This window comes from Podarcis pityusensis, assembly GCF_964106645.2.
Source record: "Podarcis pityusensis genome assembly, chromosome: 2".
NCBI classification, from domain to species: domain Eukaryota; kingdom Metazoa; phylum Chordata; class Lepidosauria; order Squamata; family Lacertidae; genus Podarcis; species Podarcis pityusensis.
Genome location: NC_138029.1, coordinates 61,477,536 through 61,491,777, shown reverse-complemented (window position 1 = coordinate 61,491,777; position 14,242 = coordinate 61,477,536). Strand labels below are relative to the sequence as shown.

Here is a 14,242-nt window from a genome sequence, read left to right as displayed (position 1 = left end):
CACCCCGTAGAAGAATCCAATCTCCACTCCAGGTTTGGAAACAGTATATATTTTCTCTTCCATTCCTAAAACGTGGTTTGGAAAACACCTTGGACGATTATGATGATGGCTAACTACCCTCTTGTGGAGCAATTTAGTACTGCAAGCTCTACCCCTCCCTCATGTGGCTAAAGCTGTTAAAATGTTGGCACTGAATTCTGTAAGTTTTAATGATGTGTCCTGTGAAGAAATAGAGTACGTCCTTTTGTCTGTTCTCAATCTCTCACCGTTCAGTTTCATTGAATGGCCTTTGATACTAGGGTTTCTAAGTAGAGGTTTGTCAAAAAAGGTATCAGAAAATAAGTTTTTCATGTACCATGTAACAAAGAATAATAAAATATGAATTAAGCTTCTATTATTATTTATCGGAAGGCAAAGCCATCTGGTTCATATTTAAGTTGGAATCTGACCATGTGGGACATACCAAAGTTTCACTTTGGTAAAAAAAAGAAAAGGCAATGGATATCATAATGCAGTGACTATAGTTTCTGATAAATGATTATATAAACAAACCTTAATTCATTTTATCTTTTATGATCCATTCCCACAAGAGATATTTCCCTGTAAATGTGATATTTAACTGTGGCCCAATAGTTACATCTTATTTCTGAGAGCATTCACAGATAGGCTTTTCTGGATGTGGAACTCTTTTGTGCCAGCGTATTTCAATACTTAATAAGGATAACACATAAAAGTGGTTTATTGTGAGGTTCTACAGAGGATACTATATGAAAATAATATTTTCTATTGACAGACAGCGAAAGTGTACATCTTTGACAAATTGTCATATGTACATTGGACACAGGATTGCAGTCCCTTTGGGGAATTATAAAAATCAGATTTGATTGATTTCAGAGCATTTGCTTGAAAAAATCTCTGCTGCACCAATAAAGGGAAAAAAAGTGCTTTGAAAATGGAGAAGAAAAGCTGAGCCAAGTCAATAAATAGCAAAGTTAAAAAACTTAGAACTTAAAACCCCACAGCAGGATATATTGGCCATATCTTCTGGTCCAACTTCAGGGTGTGTTTTTGCTTTTCTTTTCTTGTTCAATGGCTGCCAAGAAAACAAGAGAAATCTCGTTTGCCAAAATTGGACACTTGTAAAGCACCTTGTGCTTTTTTTAAGCACTTATCAAAGAATAACCTCTTATTCATCACCAATTTGTCAAAACAAGTGTAATTAAAGCCCTTTCTGTCCGCAGACTGCTGTCATTAATAACTGTACAATCTCTACTGAATCAAATATTACTGGATGGGGGGTGGCTGGGAATCTCGGTGAGTTTTGCAGGAATAGAAGCCTATGCATTTAGAGAATGATGGTTGATGTTAGCCTATTTGAAATGTGGCGAGCCCTCCAGCTTGCTGTATTAACTGGGCTGCTGGCCTAGAGCCCCAAGTCCCTGCTCTGATGGTCTTACTTATAGGTGGGCAATGCAGTGAGGATTTATGTTATGCTGGGCTATGCTAGTGGTAGTTTCCAAGCATTGCAAAAATCTGGCGTGTCAGACCTCTTGTTATTTGCCTCTGTTATAAATAACCAGGGCCTAATATTCTCCATTGTGAAGTACATAAATATGCATCATATATAATGTCAAGTGTGTATGTCGGCCACAGCCAGGATGGCTAACCATCAGGGGTGATGGGAGCTGTAGTCCAACAATGTCTAGAAAGCACCATGTTGTCACAGGTTCCCCTACCCTGCTGTAAAGGGTAGATCCAGTGCAGGTCTGTCCTTAAGAATTATAGCAACTTCCCCCAAAATAGTATTGGGCACAAGGGTCTATGCCTGTATCCATTGATTCCCCCCCCCTAAAAAAAAAATGTTTAGGGGCACTCTCATTTTCCTACTCATATTGAAATACTGCCCCTCAATCAGCCAAAGTTAGATTCACAAAATGTTTAAGGGTATGCGTACCCCCAGAAAAAAAGCACTGGCTGTCTCACAAACTGAATGGCTAGAGAGACATTCTTACCAACAGATGAGCCAGCAATCTATATCAAATGCCTTTTTTAAAAAGCCTCATATACTAAGGAGAGATTAGATCAGCTTTCTCCTAAATGTCATGCAAGCAGCTCTGAAGGCCTGGGGTTTAATCCTTTTGCTGACTGCTGCTACAGAACAAAATTAAAACTCTGATTTTTACACTAGTGAAACAGGGATAATATATAACCTGATTAATTCTACATTTGTTAAATTCTCAAAGAGCAGCAACAACAACAACAAACAGTCTTGCACCACCTAAAAAACTGATTGCGGCATAAATGTCGGCAGGAGTTTACTTCATCAAGTACTATACAGTAGATGTAGATACAATCCGGAAGAGGGCAGCGCTAAGCAACCTTGGAGTGTAATTGTCTCATATAGTAATAAGATGTACTTTTTATTAAATGGTGTACTGTTTATTAAATACAAAAATAAAAGAGTTTTGTATCACTTGAAAAACTGGCAGATTTATTGTAGTGGAATACTGGTGTAAGTTTTATCGACACAAAGCTGTCAGGCTATATAATTTCACAGCATCCTTTGTGTGGGCATGCTGTAATTGTACAACATGTCTGCCTCTATGGTGATTTATTAAAGGAAACTTTAGATTTGAAATCTATATAATTATCATGCTTCTGGACATACCGGCAAAATAACTTGCACAAAGTCCATGTTATATTATCTCCTTTAGCAAACAGTGCACACAGTTTAAAAGCCACAATAACTAATTTAATTGGCCAATATAAATAATAGCTAAGTGCATGCAGATAGCAAATCCAAATTAATAATTACTTAAAAGTGTTATTCCTGAGGAACTAGGACTATTGGCTCTCTGAGTATTTATTTATTATGCACATTGAGCAAATTATTAATTGTACATCCAGGCTGAATTAGATTTACTTACTTTCCTTGGTGGGCAGTGGATTTTTTTCTCTGGTTTCAGTTTTTTTCAGTTTGGTTTTGTCAAATGTTTCGATTTCTGCAAAATCTGGTTTGTCAGACATGATGGATCCTGACAAAGAAAGGAGAAACACACCCTCAGCTTCGTTAGTGAAGTGCACATTACAAACCACACATAACACATTATTAAAAAAAATTCTGGATCAGTTTTTCTTTGTTAAATCCAGCATGCATCACAGGTTTTGCATCACAAGATGCCAGAAATTATTTATGCATTTAAGCACCAACAGAAAACAATAAATAAGGGCAGAAAGCTATTGTATTTCATCTTGGAGCAAACAAATAAAAAAAATGAAAATGAAAAAGCACAATGCTAATGCACAGCAATCAGATTTCTGACATCCTTAATTATTTTCTAGAATATCCTTTAGCAATCAACAACAATTTTACAAACCTATTCAAGGGATATCATTTGTAATGAGATCAGAACACCCCAGTTCCTTTCTAACAGAATACGACGACAAAGCAAACGTCTGAATTAGCTACTGTGAACAATTGTGCTCAACAATAGAATGACAGATGTGGATGGCTTTGTTCCCTCTCCACCCTCTTCACTGCTCACCGCACTTCATGCAGAATGATTTTGATTAAATAAACATTCTGCCATTAAACACTTCACCTATTTCAGCTTCCTTTGTGCTGGTTGCCGGTGGTTTTCTCTTACAGAAACAGAGGACACACACAACACACCCTGAGGGTGAGGGTGTTTCAGCCAGGGATTAATCCAGCCCAAAGATTACCAACACAATATGCTCTTTCATACTGACTGTGAAAAGTGATATGATTTTATTGCTGTTTTGGATTACGATGGCAGAAAAGATACTAAAGCCACATGCCATTACCTGCCCTGCTTCTCTCTCCTCAGCTGCTTTTTGACCGTCTGAGCCAGCATGGGCTTGGAAAGGTCATACTAAAATCCCTCCTCCTCCCCATCTCAGCCCAACTGAATTAATATTGATAAGCTTGCTGCTAGTGTAGCTCTGCAAACGACAACTGATTAATTCACAGAGCAGGCTGGGTATAGCCAGGAGTGGGGACAGGATTGGCGAGGGTGGGGGGTGGGATATCACCCTGCATAACAAAAAAGCATAAAGCTGTGTTTTATCTTCACTTTCGCCATGTATTGAACCTGCATCTTAATAACTAATTATATGGGGGTGGGGAGAATCAGGCATATCCATCTTGCTCATTAGTGCAAGAACTGGACAGTAAGAACTGTCCAACAAAGGGGCTATAGATATATAGATATACACTGGTACCTCGGGTTAAGTACTTAATTCGTTCTGGAGGTCCGTTCTTAACCTGAAACTGTTCTTAACCTGAAGACCACTTTCGCTAATGGGGGCCTCCTGGTGCCGCCGTGCCGCCGGAGCCCGATTTCTGTTCTCATCCTGAAGCAAAGTTCTTAACCTGAGGTACTATTTCTGGGTTAGCAGAGTCTGTAGCCTGAAGCGTATGTAACCTGAAGCGTATGTATGGGTATAAAGGGGGCAGACCCGCCCTAGCAGTTGAGGAGTACTGGAGAGCAGACACAGATTAGTAAATGGGGGAAGCCCTTCTTTACATAGGGTGACAACCAGGTAAGTCATACTCAGGGACGATGCACTCAGATCAATCGATCTGCTCTACATCTCAATCCACAATGTGGCAGTGGGCTAAAATGCAGTACCCCCCACCCCCCACAACTTGAAATTAGAGGCAGGGGCCTTTCAATTCTTCTTGAGGCTGGGGGTGGGTGCAGCGGTGGAGGAAACCGCTTGGGCGCCTGGGGTGGCGCACCCAGGGAAGGGGAAGCTGCCCATAGGGGTGGGGCGCACCGCAGGGCCTCCAGAGTCTGCATGCCTCCTCCCACTTAACCACCCTACAGCTGTGGGGGGGGAGGCAGCGGACGGACCTTTTGGGCAGCATGGAGCCTGCACACGCCCAAGCCACTGAGGTGTGGCTCGGGCACGCTGCAGGCCCCGCGGTGAGTGCCAACCGGCATTTTGTCACTCCCCTCAGTGGTGACACCGAGGGTGGACTGCACCCAACGCACCCCCTTCCTCCGCCCCTGGGTGGGAGGTCAAGATGGTCGGAATGTGATGAAATAAGCAAGAAAGAAGAACACTTACAGCTCGCTTTTATTACAACAACAACACCACCCACCTGGGGTGTGTCAATGATTGCAGGAGGGGGTTTTCATATTCCCTGACCCTAGAGCTGGATCCTTGTGCCACCGGCACTACCTGTTACAGTAGGCATCGGAGAGCTAGTGTAGCGTACTGGTTAGAGTCTTAGACTTTGGAGTCCTAGAGTCAAATCTTCACTCAGACAATGAAGCTTACTAGGCAATCCTGGACCAAAGGAAGAGTCTCAGACTAACCTTCCTTATAGAATTGTTGTGAGAATAAAATGCAAGGGGGGCATATCTACTACCTTGAGCCCACTGGAGAAAAAGTGAGGTACAAATGAAATAAATAGCCCACGTTGGGGTCCCGTTTCCTATGTACAGAAGATTCCTGCTCCCATATGGAGACCTTGTCTCCATTCCTGGAGCTGGTTCCTGCATACATTTCCTAAGCAAGTATTTAATGGACATTTGTTGTTGAGAGACCATGGAGTGTGCCTCTGGGGCTGAAGTCAAACTGCTGCTGGGTATGTTTAGCCTGGTAAGGAGGAGACTGAGAGGAGATATGATAGCAATCTTCAACCATCACAAGGGCTGTCACATGAAGAAAGCTTGTTTTCTCCTGCTCTGGAGGCTAGGACCTGAACCAATTGAGTCAAGTTAAAAGAAAGAAGATTCCAATTAAACACCAGGAAGAATTTTCTGACAGTAGTTGTTCTACAGTGGAACGCACTTTCTTGGGAGGTGGTGGGCTCTGCTTCACTGGAGGTTTTTAAGCAGAGTTTGGATGGCCATCTGCCATGGATGCTTTAGTTGAGATTCCTGCATTGCAGGGGGTTGGACAAGATGACCCTTGGGGGGTATCTTCCAACTCTACAATTCTATGAATGGACACTGTTCTCTTGGAACAATATGCTTTCTGTGCGATGTACCTTATGCATTTGTACGATCACACCTCAATGTACTCCCTGCTCACCTTTCAGTGCTGACCTTATAAAAGCTAGACCTGAACTAGGTGGATCTGAAAATGGGGAACTTGATTTAAATAAGTGGTTTAAACATGATTTCCCCCTGATTATTTAACTCAATGATGTAAGATGCTTTTATTTAAGATAGCCCGCCCTGGTCAAAGGGCAGCCACCAACACTTCCCCCTCTTGCTTTCTGTTTGTAATATGGAAATGAGGAAGCTGGCCTTAGTCAAAGGAGGGCTGGGTCACAGGAACCAAATTTTTTGTGACTAGCAATCATCCACAAACCCACTCTCCCTTTGGCCTTCTGCTATAGGTTGTAGGAGTACATACCGTAAGTAATAGGAACCTCTGAGGCACAATATTCGTTTTAAAGCTCTGCATTTTCAGATCCATGTATTTCCTTGCCTAGCTGTTACAACTACTAGGGAATAAGAGGGAACCATTAACATCACAGCATCTGCTAGCAAAAAGGTGTTACTGCAATGCATTGCCATGCTGTAGTGTTTCTATTATGTGTGGCGTGGAAGGACCAAGTATGGCAAGTTACTGCAGTAGGAAAGTTAATAGTTGCTTGTAACAATTTTACAAGTGAACAGTCTTGTACAGAAATCCAGTAAATCCTGGCTTGCCGTTGTTAGCATCTGAAAGGAACATATGACTGTATCTGCATTCTGATGGCCCACCTGTGAGACCAAATATGCTTGTTTTTGACTGCAGTTATTAGGTTTAAATTTAACCAGAGAAATGTATTTCAGTTACAGCATGAAAGACAAAGACTTGGTTCACATGTAATGCCATACTAGAGTTTGACATTTAACGTGGTCTCAGGCTCTCTCCTTCCTTCTCTTGTTCACTCCAGTTTTCTTCCTTTCACGACAAAGCACGATTTGCCAGCGCATCAGAAAATAAACTATCATTTGCACTTGCCCTCCAAATCAGACAGATGAAGCAGGTGGGTGAGTGAAGAGAGTGTTATTACAAAATGAGCCAGAAGGCCCAGCAATGCAGGTGTGTATCATTACTATAAAAAGCACAGATGCAAATAAAGTTAATTCAAAGGATTAAAAGGTGCAGACAAAATGGGTGTGACCCATTCCCAGTAAGTTATGAACTGGCAACAGCAAAATGAAAAGCAGAACAGTATAAACACCTAAAGACAGTTGCCTTATCTGTTCAGCTAGCTGCTCCCTCTCTTGAATGAGTCCAAGTCTGATAGTGTAAAAGATGTATTACAACTCTTCAGCTTCACACAGTCCCCCCCATTCTCAGGGCTGGATTAAGACTGTTAGAGGTCCTAAACACTGACAAGATTATGGTGCCCACTAGATGTAATTCAAAATAAAAGCAATTCTAAACCATAAAATCAAAATGTACTTGCATGTATGTCATGTGGGACACACGACAGGATGATTTCCTCACATTATTTCAATCTGTGTTAGCAGGATGCCCCCTTGCTTAGGTGGAAATAAAGAGACGACAGAAAAATGGTGGGAAATGTGTAGTGTAGTATAGGGAAGTCTGACAAAGTTCTGATTTTCCCCATGATTACTATATTGATGCCTCAGTGTTTTGTTTTGTTTTTGAATAACACATGTTAAATTCTTTCAAAAATTTCTTTTTTGCGGGGTGTGCATGTACTGACCCTGACACTTTGGTGAAACTGCTTTGTTGGCATACAAAACTTTTAAATTCGCTAAAGAATGGCTAGGAAGATTGAAATGGTATCTCATTGGTTCTGGATATTCCCATCATTTCTGTCTGATCTGTGTTCATTAATTTCCTTGCGTAGACAGTCTGGTTTGTCCTTAATAAAATGCAGAAGGCAGTCAGATATCCCATTAGAAAATGTACAGATGAATGAGCTTCCAATGTTGTTTGGTCCTGTGACAGTGTCATTTCAGTAGATATGGAGGCAAAGTCGTCACTGGGATTTGTAATCCACTTAAAATCCATACACAAATGAATTACTAAACCATTAATAATCACTTACATATAATGAACAGGAGGGAGATACATGGATTTTTCCTCTGTATGACATGAAGAGTTACCAATAAAGTTTGTTTCCTTGGTTCTATTAGGCTAAAACGCTGTGATGATGGAAACTGTAGGTTTTCTGTTGACACATTAGGGAAATACAAAAGCGTGTTGCAAAGTTATACAAGTTAATGTAGGTAGTATTTGAACTAAGTAGATATATTTCATCTTAAGGAGCAGCAATTAGAGCTGAGATTTGTTTGGATGCAATCAACATTTTTCCTTTTCCTAACACAGCCTAAACACTCACAGAGAGCTAAAATTTCCAGAAGCTTTGATAGTGTTTCTGTGAGCAAAATTGTACCCTGTGTGCAGGCCTATGAACACTATGTTGATTTCCACTCTTAGAGCCACATTACTTCTCATTTGCATGAGAAACTGGAAACTTCTCACTAGCATATACTGTATTTCCATGATTGGCTTCTCACAAGGTCCTGCTATCTTTTAAGCTGTTTGGTTCATGTGCTCAAATTAAGTTTTAACAAATGGGAACAAGCAGTTTCACATCCTCCTCTTCTTTTGAGGTCTGCATAGAAGGCACATGGTTTGGCCAGAGTCACACTGTAGTAGCTTGGGTAACTCAAGTCATGTAAATGCTTAAAAATACTTTATGTAATAAATCAATAGGCTTGATATAGCATTTTACAAATACTTGATATATTAATGTGTCTGTGGGTTTGATGCTGCACACTTTGATGCTACTGGTAAATGGATATTTTGCTTTAATAGGAGGAACTGAAGTGCCCCCAACCCCAATGCTTAGCAGACGGTAAGAAAAGTATTATTGAGTGTTAAGGCTTATTTTCTGCGGTGGCAGTTGACAACTAATGCTTATGCAAGTTTACAAAAACACTTTAAATGAGCTGACTTTGGATACAAGATTAGGGAGCAGGAAAACCTCTCTTTTTGGCCACAAGACCTGCAGTCAGATCTGACACTCTAGCATTGACTCTATAGTTCCTAAGAAACAAAGTAAAGTTTAATGAAGTGGTACGTAATTTTTCTGCTCCTCCTCTATTGTCTCCCAAGACAGACAGATGCCAACCAATTTTTCTGCTAGTTACACTGAGATATGAATCTAGTTTACATTGTCAGCTGGCATCTAGTACCTGCAGCCAACACATTGGGGATCTAGGCAAAAGGCTCCCTATCTAGATACCCGAAGTCGCTGCTGAGTTAAAATGAAGTATGTCCTTGAGCACCAGCTTTTATGATCACATGGTTAGGCTTTATACAATCAATATCAATCATGTGATTGTGCTGATAATCATGAGGAAATGCTTTGACTCAAACAAAGAGGAAAACTGTTTACAAATACAAGGGGAAGGTTTTGAAGGGCATCAAATGAAGAGACTGGTGAACAGGCAGCTAAGGAGAGGTCTCAGAAATAGGGCATACAGTATTTCAGCACTCAGCCAAGTGCCTCCTCACCCTCATAGCAGACTTTGCTACTTTATTTTCAGTAGTAAAAAGAAAAAAGAACAAAGGGGAAAAAACCACTACAGCCATTTTCCTAATCAGTATACCAGTCAGTAGTCCTACACAATATTGTGTACAGCTCTCCTTTTTAAGTTTCTTTGTTATTGTGATGTTTAAAAATATTTTAAATAAAAATAGTGAGAAGATCGGCAGTATGATAGATAATGGATGCAAAAGCAGGAAAAGACATATGGAACTACATAGATCAGGTAGAAGCCTTCTAATGGGGTTTTTAGCCGAACAGACACTCTGGTAGATCAAAGCACCTGAGCCAATAAGCTGATACAAGTGATTTTATAATCACAATTAGTGCTGCCTTGGAATAACAATCCCACTTGATAGGAGGGGAAAGCATTTTATATTCACAACTATTGTGTGTGGGGGTGTATTCCTGAGGACTGAAACCCTTAGAGGAAATGTATAACTTCAAAAAACAATAAAATTGGGACTAGTCCATCAAGAGTCTATATTAGCTCACATAGAAAACAAAAAGGTCTCTGTACCTCCTGGATACAAAATGAATTCCTGTCATGCCTGCATTTATTGTTAGCTTGCTTCGCAAGATTTCAGCATGGAGACAAGGAAAACAGAACAAGAAGAACATCTTCCAAGAAAGGATCTTATTCCTTCTGTGTCTTTTGTTCTCTTTTGTTGCCAGCAAAAATATCTCATCTTGAGAACAGAAACAGGTTCCCAGACAAGAAGACAATGAATCGTGGGCGTGTAGAAGGGGCAGCGTGTGGGTCATGTTGCTCCACGTTGCTGACCTTTGTCCTCCAGTTCCTGTTCTTGCCACTACCAATCTGGATTTGCTTGAGTTAAAACTGTAGACCCTTTGTCTTGAGGCGGAAGCTCTAGTGCAGATGGCTGCTTGTCTCTGGCAGTCATCCTTAAGTCAAATCAAAGTCCACTCCACCCTCAGCCCATCCAGTTTGGTAGAACTGAGGTGTGCCAGGGTTTTCTTTTTTCCCCTACAGTAAACAAAGGAAGGATGTGGTCAGCACCACTGTATTTTTCTTACTTTAGTAACCCCAATGGCTGAGAAACCCGTTTGCGATTTAAAGGAATCGAAGCAATCAGAAATTTAAAACAAAAGAAAACTAGGATGTGCTACATTCAAAGTAAAAGGGCACTACGGAACCTGTTTCAAACACCTAGTGAGAAATAGATGGCCTTTAACAGCAATGTACGGGTGGCGCTGTGGGTTAAACCACAGAGCCTAGGACTTGCCGATCAGAAGGTCGGCGGTTCAAATCCCCGTGATGGGATGAGCTCCCGTTGCTCGGTCCCTGTTCCTGTAGGTACCGCTCCGGCGAGAAGGTAAATGGCATTTCCGTACGCTGCTCTGGTTCGCTAGAAGCAGCTTAGTCATGCTGGCCACATGACCTGGAAGCTGTATGCTGGCTCCCTCGGCCAATAAAGCGAGATGAGCGCCGCAACCCCAGGGTTGGTCATGACTGGACCTAATGGTCAGGGGTCGCTTTACCTTTACCAACCTTGCATATCAAGGTTGCAGGTTATATGCCTTCGCTACTTGGCTCTTTCTAATATTTACCCAGCTCTTCAACAAAGAAAGAAAGCTCCCACAGCAAGAAAAACCACAACCAACAATACATTCATAGAACCAGAGAACTGTAGAGTTGGAAGGGACCCTGAGGGTCATCTTGTCCAACCCCCTGCATTGCAGGAATCTTTTGCCCAATGTGGGGCTTGAACCCATGACCCTGCCATTAAGTGTCTCATGCTCTACCAGATGAACTATCTCCTAACTTCTTCTACAGTTAGACTTCCTTTACCAAACTGTGCCATGTCAGAGAAGTCTCCTATATCTTATACAGATGGCAAAGTTGGACCACTTTGCACGTTAACATGTGTACTATGTGGCTGCAGCAAATGAACTGAGTTTACCTTACAGGGACATGTGTGCTGCATGTCACGTGTAGCCCTTTGTTGTTTGTTGGCATCCCATCTGCCTCAGGAGACAATGGAAGAGTAAGCCTTCAGGAGTAAAGTCAAACCATTGTAGAGTTACAGCACCTGCTGCAGCTGTAGAGACTAAGGCAGGAGAAACATGTTTTATTGCAGGTGTGGCTGATGAAAGTGTCCGGTTTTGCTGCTACAGGTGCATCATGCCGTTTCTTCTCTCTGGACTCCTCCTCCACCGGTCATTCCTCCTCTGATCACTGCTATGGATGAACAACCTGTCTGTCTCCAGGCATTGCAGACATATGCAAGGGATCCCCATATGGCGGGGTTAATGCTGCCAGCTTTCATGTCACAATTGCAGATGTTTGTGACCCTTACAGACCTGAATAACCCAGCAGAACTCTGACATTATCAGTGAACGTCTCAACAGTTATCATAATGTTACAAGACTTGTATGACCTGAGTGGAAGCAAGACAGGAGCTCTGGCTCTCATAAAAGGGGCCACCGATGACATGAGACAATCCTGTAGTTTTATGTTTTGTATCTTTCTTTTTTTCTTGGTATGTTAAATTGTAAACAGTATTGAATGCCTTGGCAGAAGGGACCTGTAGCAGATTCATAACGAAGCTTTGTTGGCTTCCTAGAAGTGTTTGATCATTGAAATGCTCTTAACAGTTGCCTATAGCAACAAGATAGCCCTTCCTATAAACACACACAAGAATCTGAAATCACAACATATGGTTCCGTGCAGACATGCAGTTTAGGAGCAATTACATAAAATTAATGAAACATTAACTTCCAACATGCCAAAACTGCTACTTGAAAGTAAACTCCATGGATGTCAATGGTATTTACTTTTAAGTGGTTTTAGGATAGTGGTGTAAATTAACCTGCCATTTTCTTCCTTCACCTTTCTTTCTCAGATCAACTACTGTTTTCCATCAGTGATGTGGGGTGGAAAATTTTCGGGTACTATAATTTTGCTTACACACACACTCACACCAATTTCTAAAAATTGTTTCATTAAATAAATTAGTAACATAATGAATGGATACCAAATCAATCAAATTTTGATTCATTAGTTTCCAGAAAACCTTAGTCACTGCTCTGTTTCCTCTCTAGGATTACTGGATCAAAATTTGAAAAATAAGGATAATGCTAAGCTTTCAAGAGTTAGAAACCTCAGCTAAGGTTACAGACTCAGGGTGATACGACCAAAGAAAAGCTTCAACTTACTGTTGCAAAGAAAACTCACAGATTAAAAAACAAAGACCATGGTGTGGTAAAATGCATTAGAGTTAGAATTCTTGGTTTTAATAATTTTATCAGATAACGGTTTGCTCGTCATCCCCCCAAACTTTTCTCCTTATAACAGCTGTTTTAAAGGCAAAACAGCCACCTTTTTTTAGAGATGTATGGGGACCTGGACTAAAGGAGGTGCAGATGGGATCTATACTTTATTACTCATAAGTTATTATGGGTAAGAAAGCATAGATCCCATCTACAGTGTGGTTTGCTAAGGTATGATTCCTGTGTGAACATGAGGAGGAGAGAGTGCTGGTGTCCTGACATAATGTGCACCTTTTTGCTCTCCTTGTAATTCCTGGGAGACCCAAAATCTTTTCCAGCTGAGAGAAGGTAAAGGAGTGTGCTAAAGACAATGATTGTACCTTGGCCAGCATAAGACTCCTGTCCACCTAAACTACTTCACAAGCAAATCTGTGACTTCTTGCCAGATAGAAAGATCCCATGGAGGCTCAGGAATAAATATGTCCTTCCAGTTTAACTCAGCAGATCTATGGGTTTTGCTCATTTCCACCTAAAAATCTGAGGGCTACCCACAGCCTGATACTTCTGGAAAATGTGACAGCACTACCCCTCACAGGGGTAGCCACTTGGTAGATGTTAGTTACTGTGGAATGTAATTCATCACCTGACAGCTCCTGGGTCTCCCTTTTGCTTTCCTCCAATTGTCTGTGAATAGCAACCACTCCACAGACTGCAGTAGAGTGAAACAAGGGCAGCCAGGCCACTCCATTGTCTCTGACAGCTGAGAGACCTTCTCTTCCTGAACTGTTTCCATCCCAGCAGGTTGCTTTTACAAGCTTTGTAACTTTAAAAATGGGTGTGCGCTTGTTTTCCTCTTCCCTCCTCATCCCTTTCCCCTCTTGTGCCATGTCTTTCAGACGGCAGAGCTGAAGACAGGGGCCATCTTGCTTTTTGAACTGATGTGTAAGCCACACTGGGAGCCATTTACCTGAAAACAGTAGAGCACAAACGGCTTTAAATACATGGATTTAGTTCATACTTGCAACCACAGTGGTCAGAAGCTGGATTTTATGATATCCCCTTTTTCCCTTCTTCTTCTTTTTTTGGGGGGGAGACCGATGTGTGGAATCTAATCCCTGTTGACAGCTGTGAATATCTAACCAGGGAAGTGCAGGCTTCTGCATTTAATTACTGCAGAGAATAAGGGCACGATCCAGTAAGACTTCTGTTAATTCAACAGGTGACACTTTCCTCCATCACCTCGCGGAAAGCTACAGTGGTTGGATTTCCGCCTGCCAGGCCGAAAGGAAACATTTGACAGCGGGTCGGGTGAGGGAAAGCCAACCACAGGGCTTATACACCCCTCTTTCACCTCCCTATCCGCGGCTTCCATCTACCTCCCTCTGCCTCTCCCTGCGAGCTCCTTTATGAGCGCCTCCCTCGTTATATTACGTCACTTCCTGCCGATGG

The 14,242-nt window shown here is 41.7% G+C and overlaps 1 protein-coding gene across 1 annotated transcript; it reads right to left on the bottom strand.

Moving 5' to 3' along the window:
* Positions 1-721: 721 nt before the first annotated feature.
* LOC308471975 (uncharacterized protein) lies at positions 722-13,805 on the bottom strand. Its single transcript, XM_080996369.1, has 3 exons — positions 13,437-13,805; positions 2,928-3,035; positions 722-1,093 (listed from the first exon to the last, which is right to left on the bottom strand). Exons 1-3 carry the CDS (start codon positions 13,678-13,680, stop codon positions 1,056-1,058), a joined length of 390 nt encoding a protein of 129 aa, XP_080852495.1. The 5' UTR covers positions 13,681-13,805; the 3' UTR covers positions 722-1,055.
* Between the last annotated feature and the right edge of the window lie 437 nt (positions 13,806-14,242).

Excerpts from the sequence above, each read along its gene's own strand:
- LOC308471975 (XM_080996369.1), bottom strand. The coding sequence starts at position 13,680 with ATGGCACAAGAGGGGAAAGGGATGAGGAGGGAAGAGGAAAACAAGCGC. Across the intron at positions 3,036-13,436 it reads GGAGACCCAGGAGCTGTCAG|GATCCATCATGTCTGACAAA; the intron begins GTGATGAATTAC and ends TTTCTTTGTCAG. Across the intron at positions 1,094-2,927 it reads TCCACTGCCCACCAAGGAAA|CCATTGAACAAGAAAAGAAA; the intron begins GTAAGTAAATCT and ends TTTTCTTGGCAG.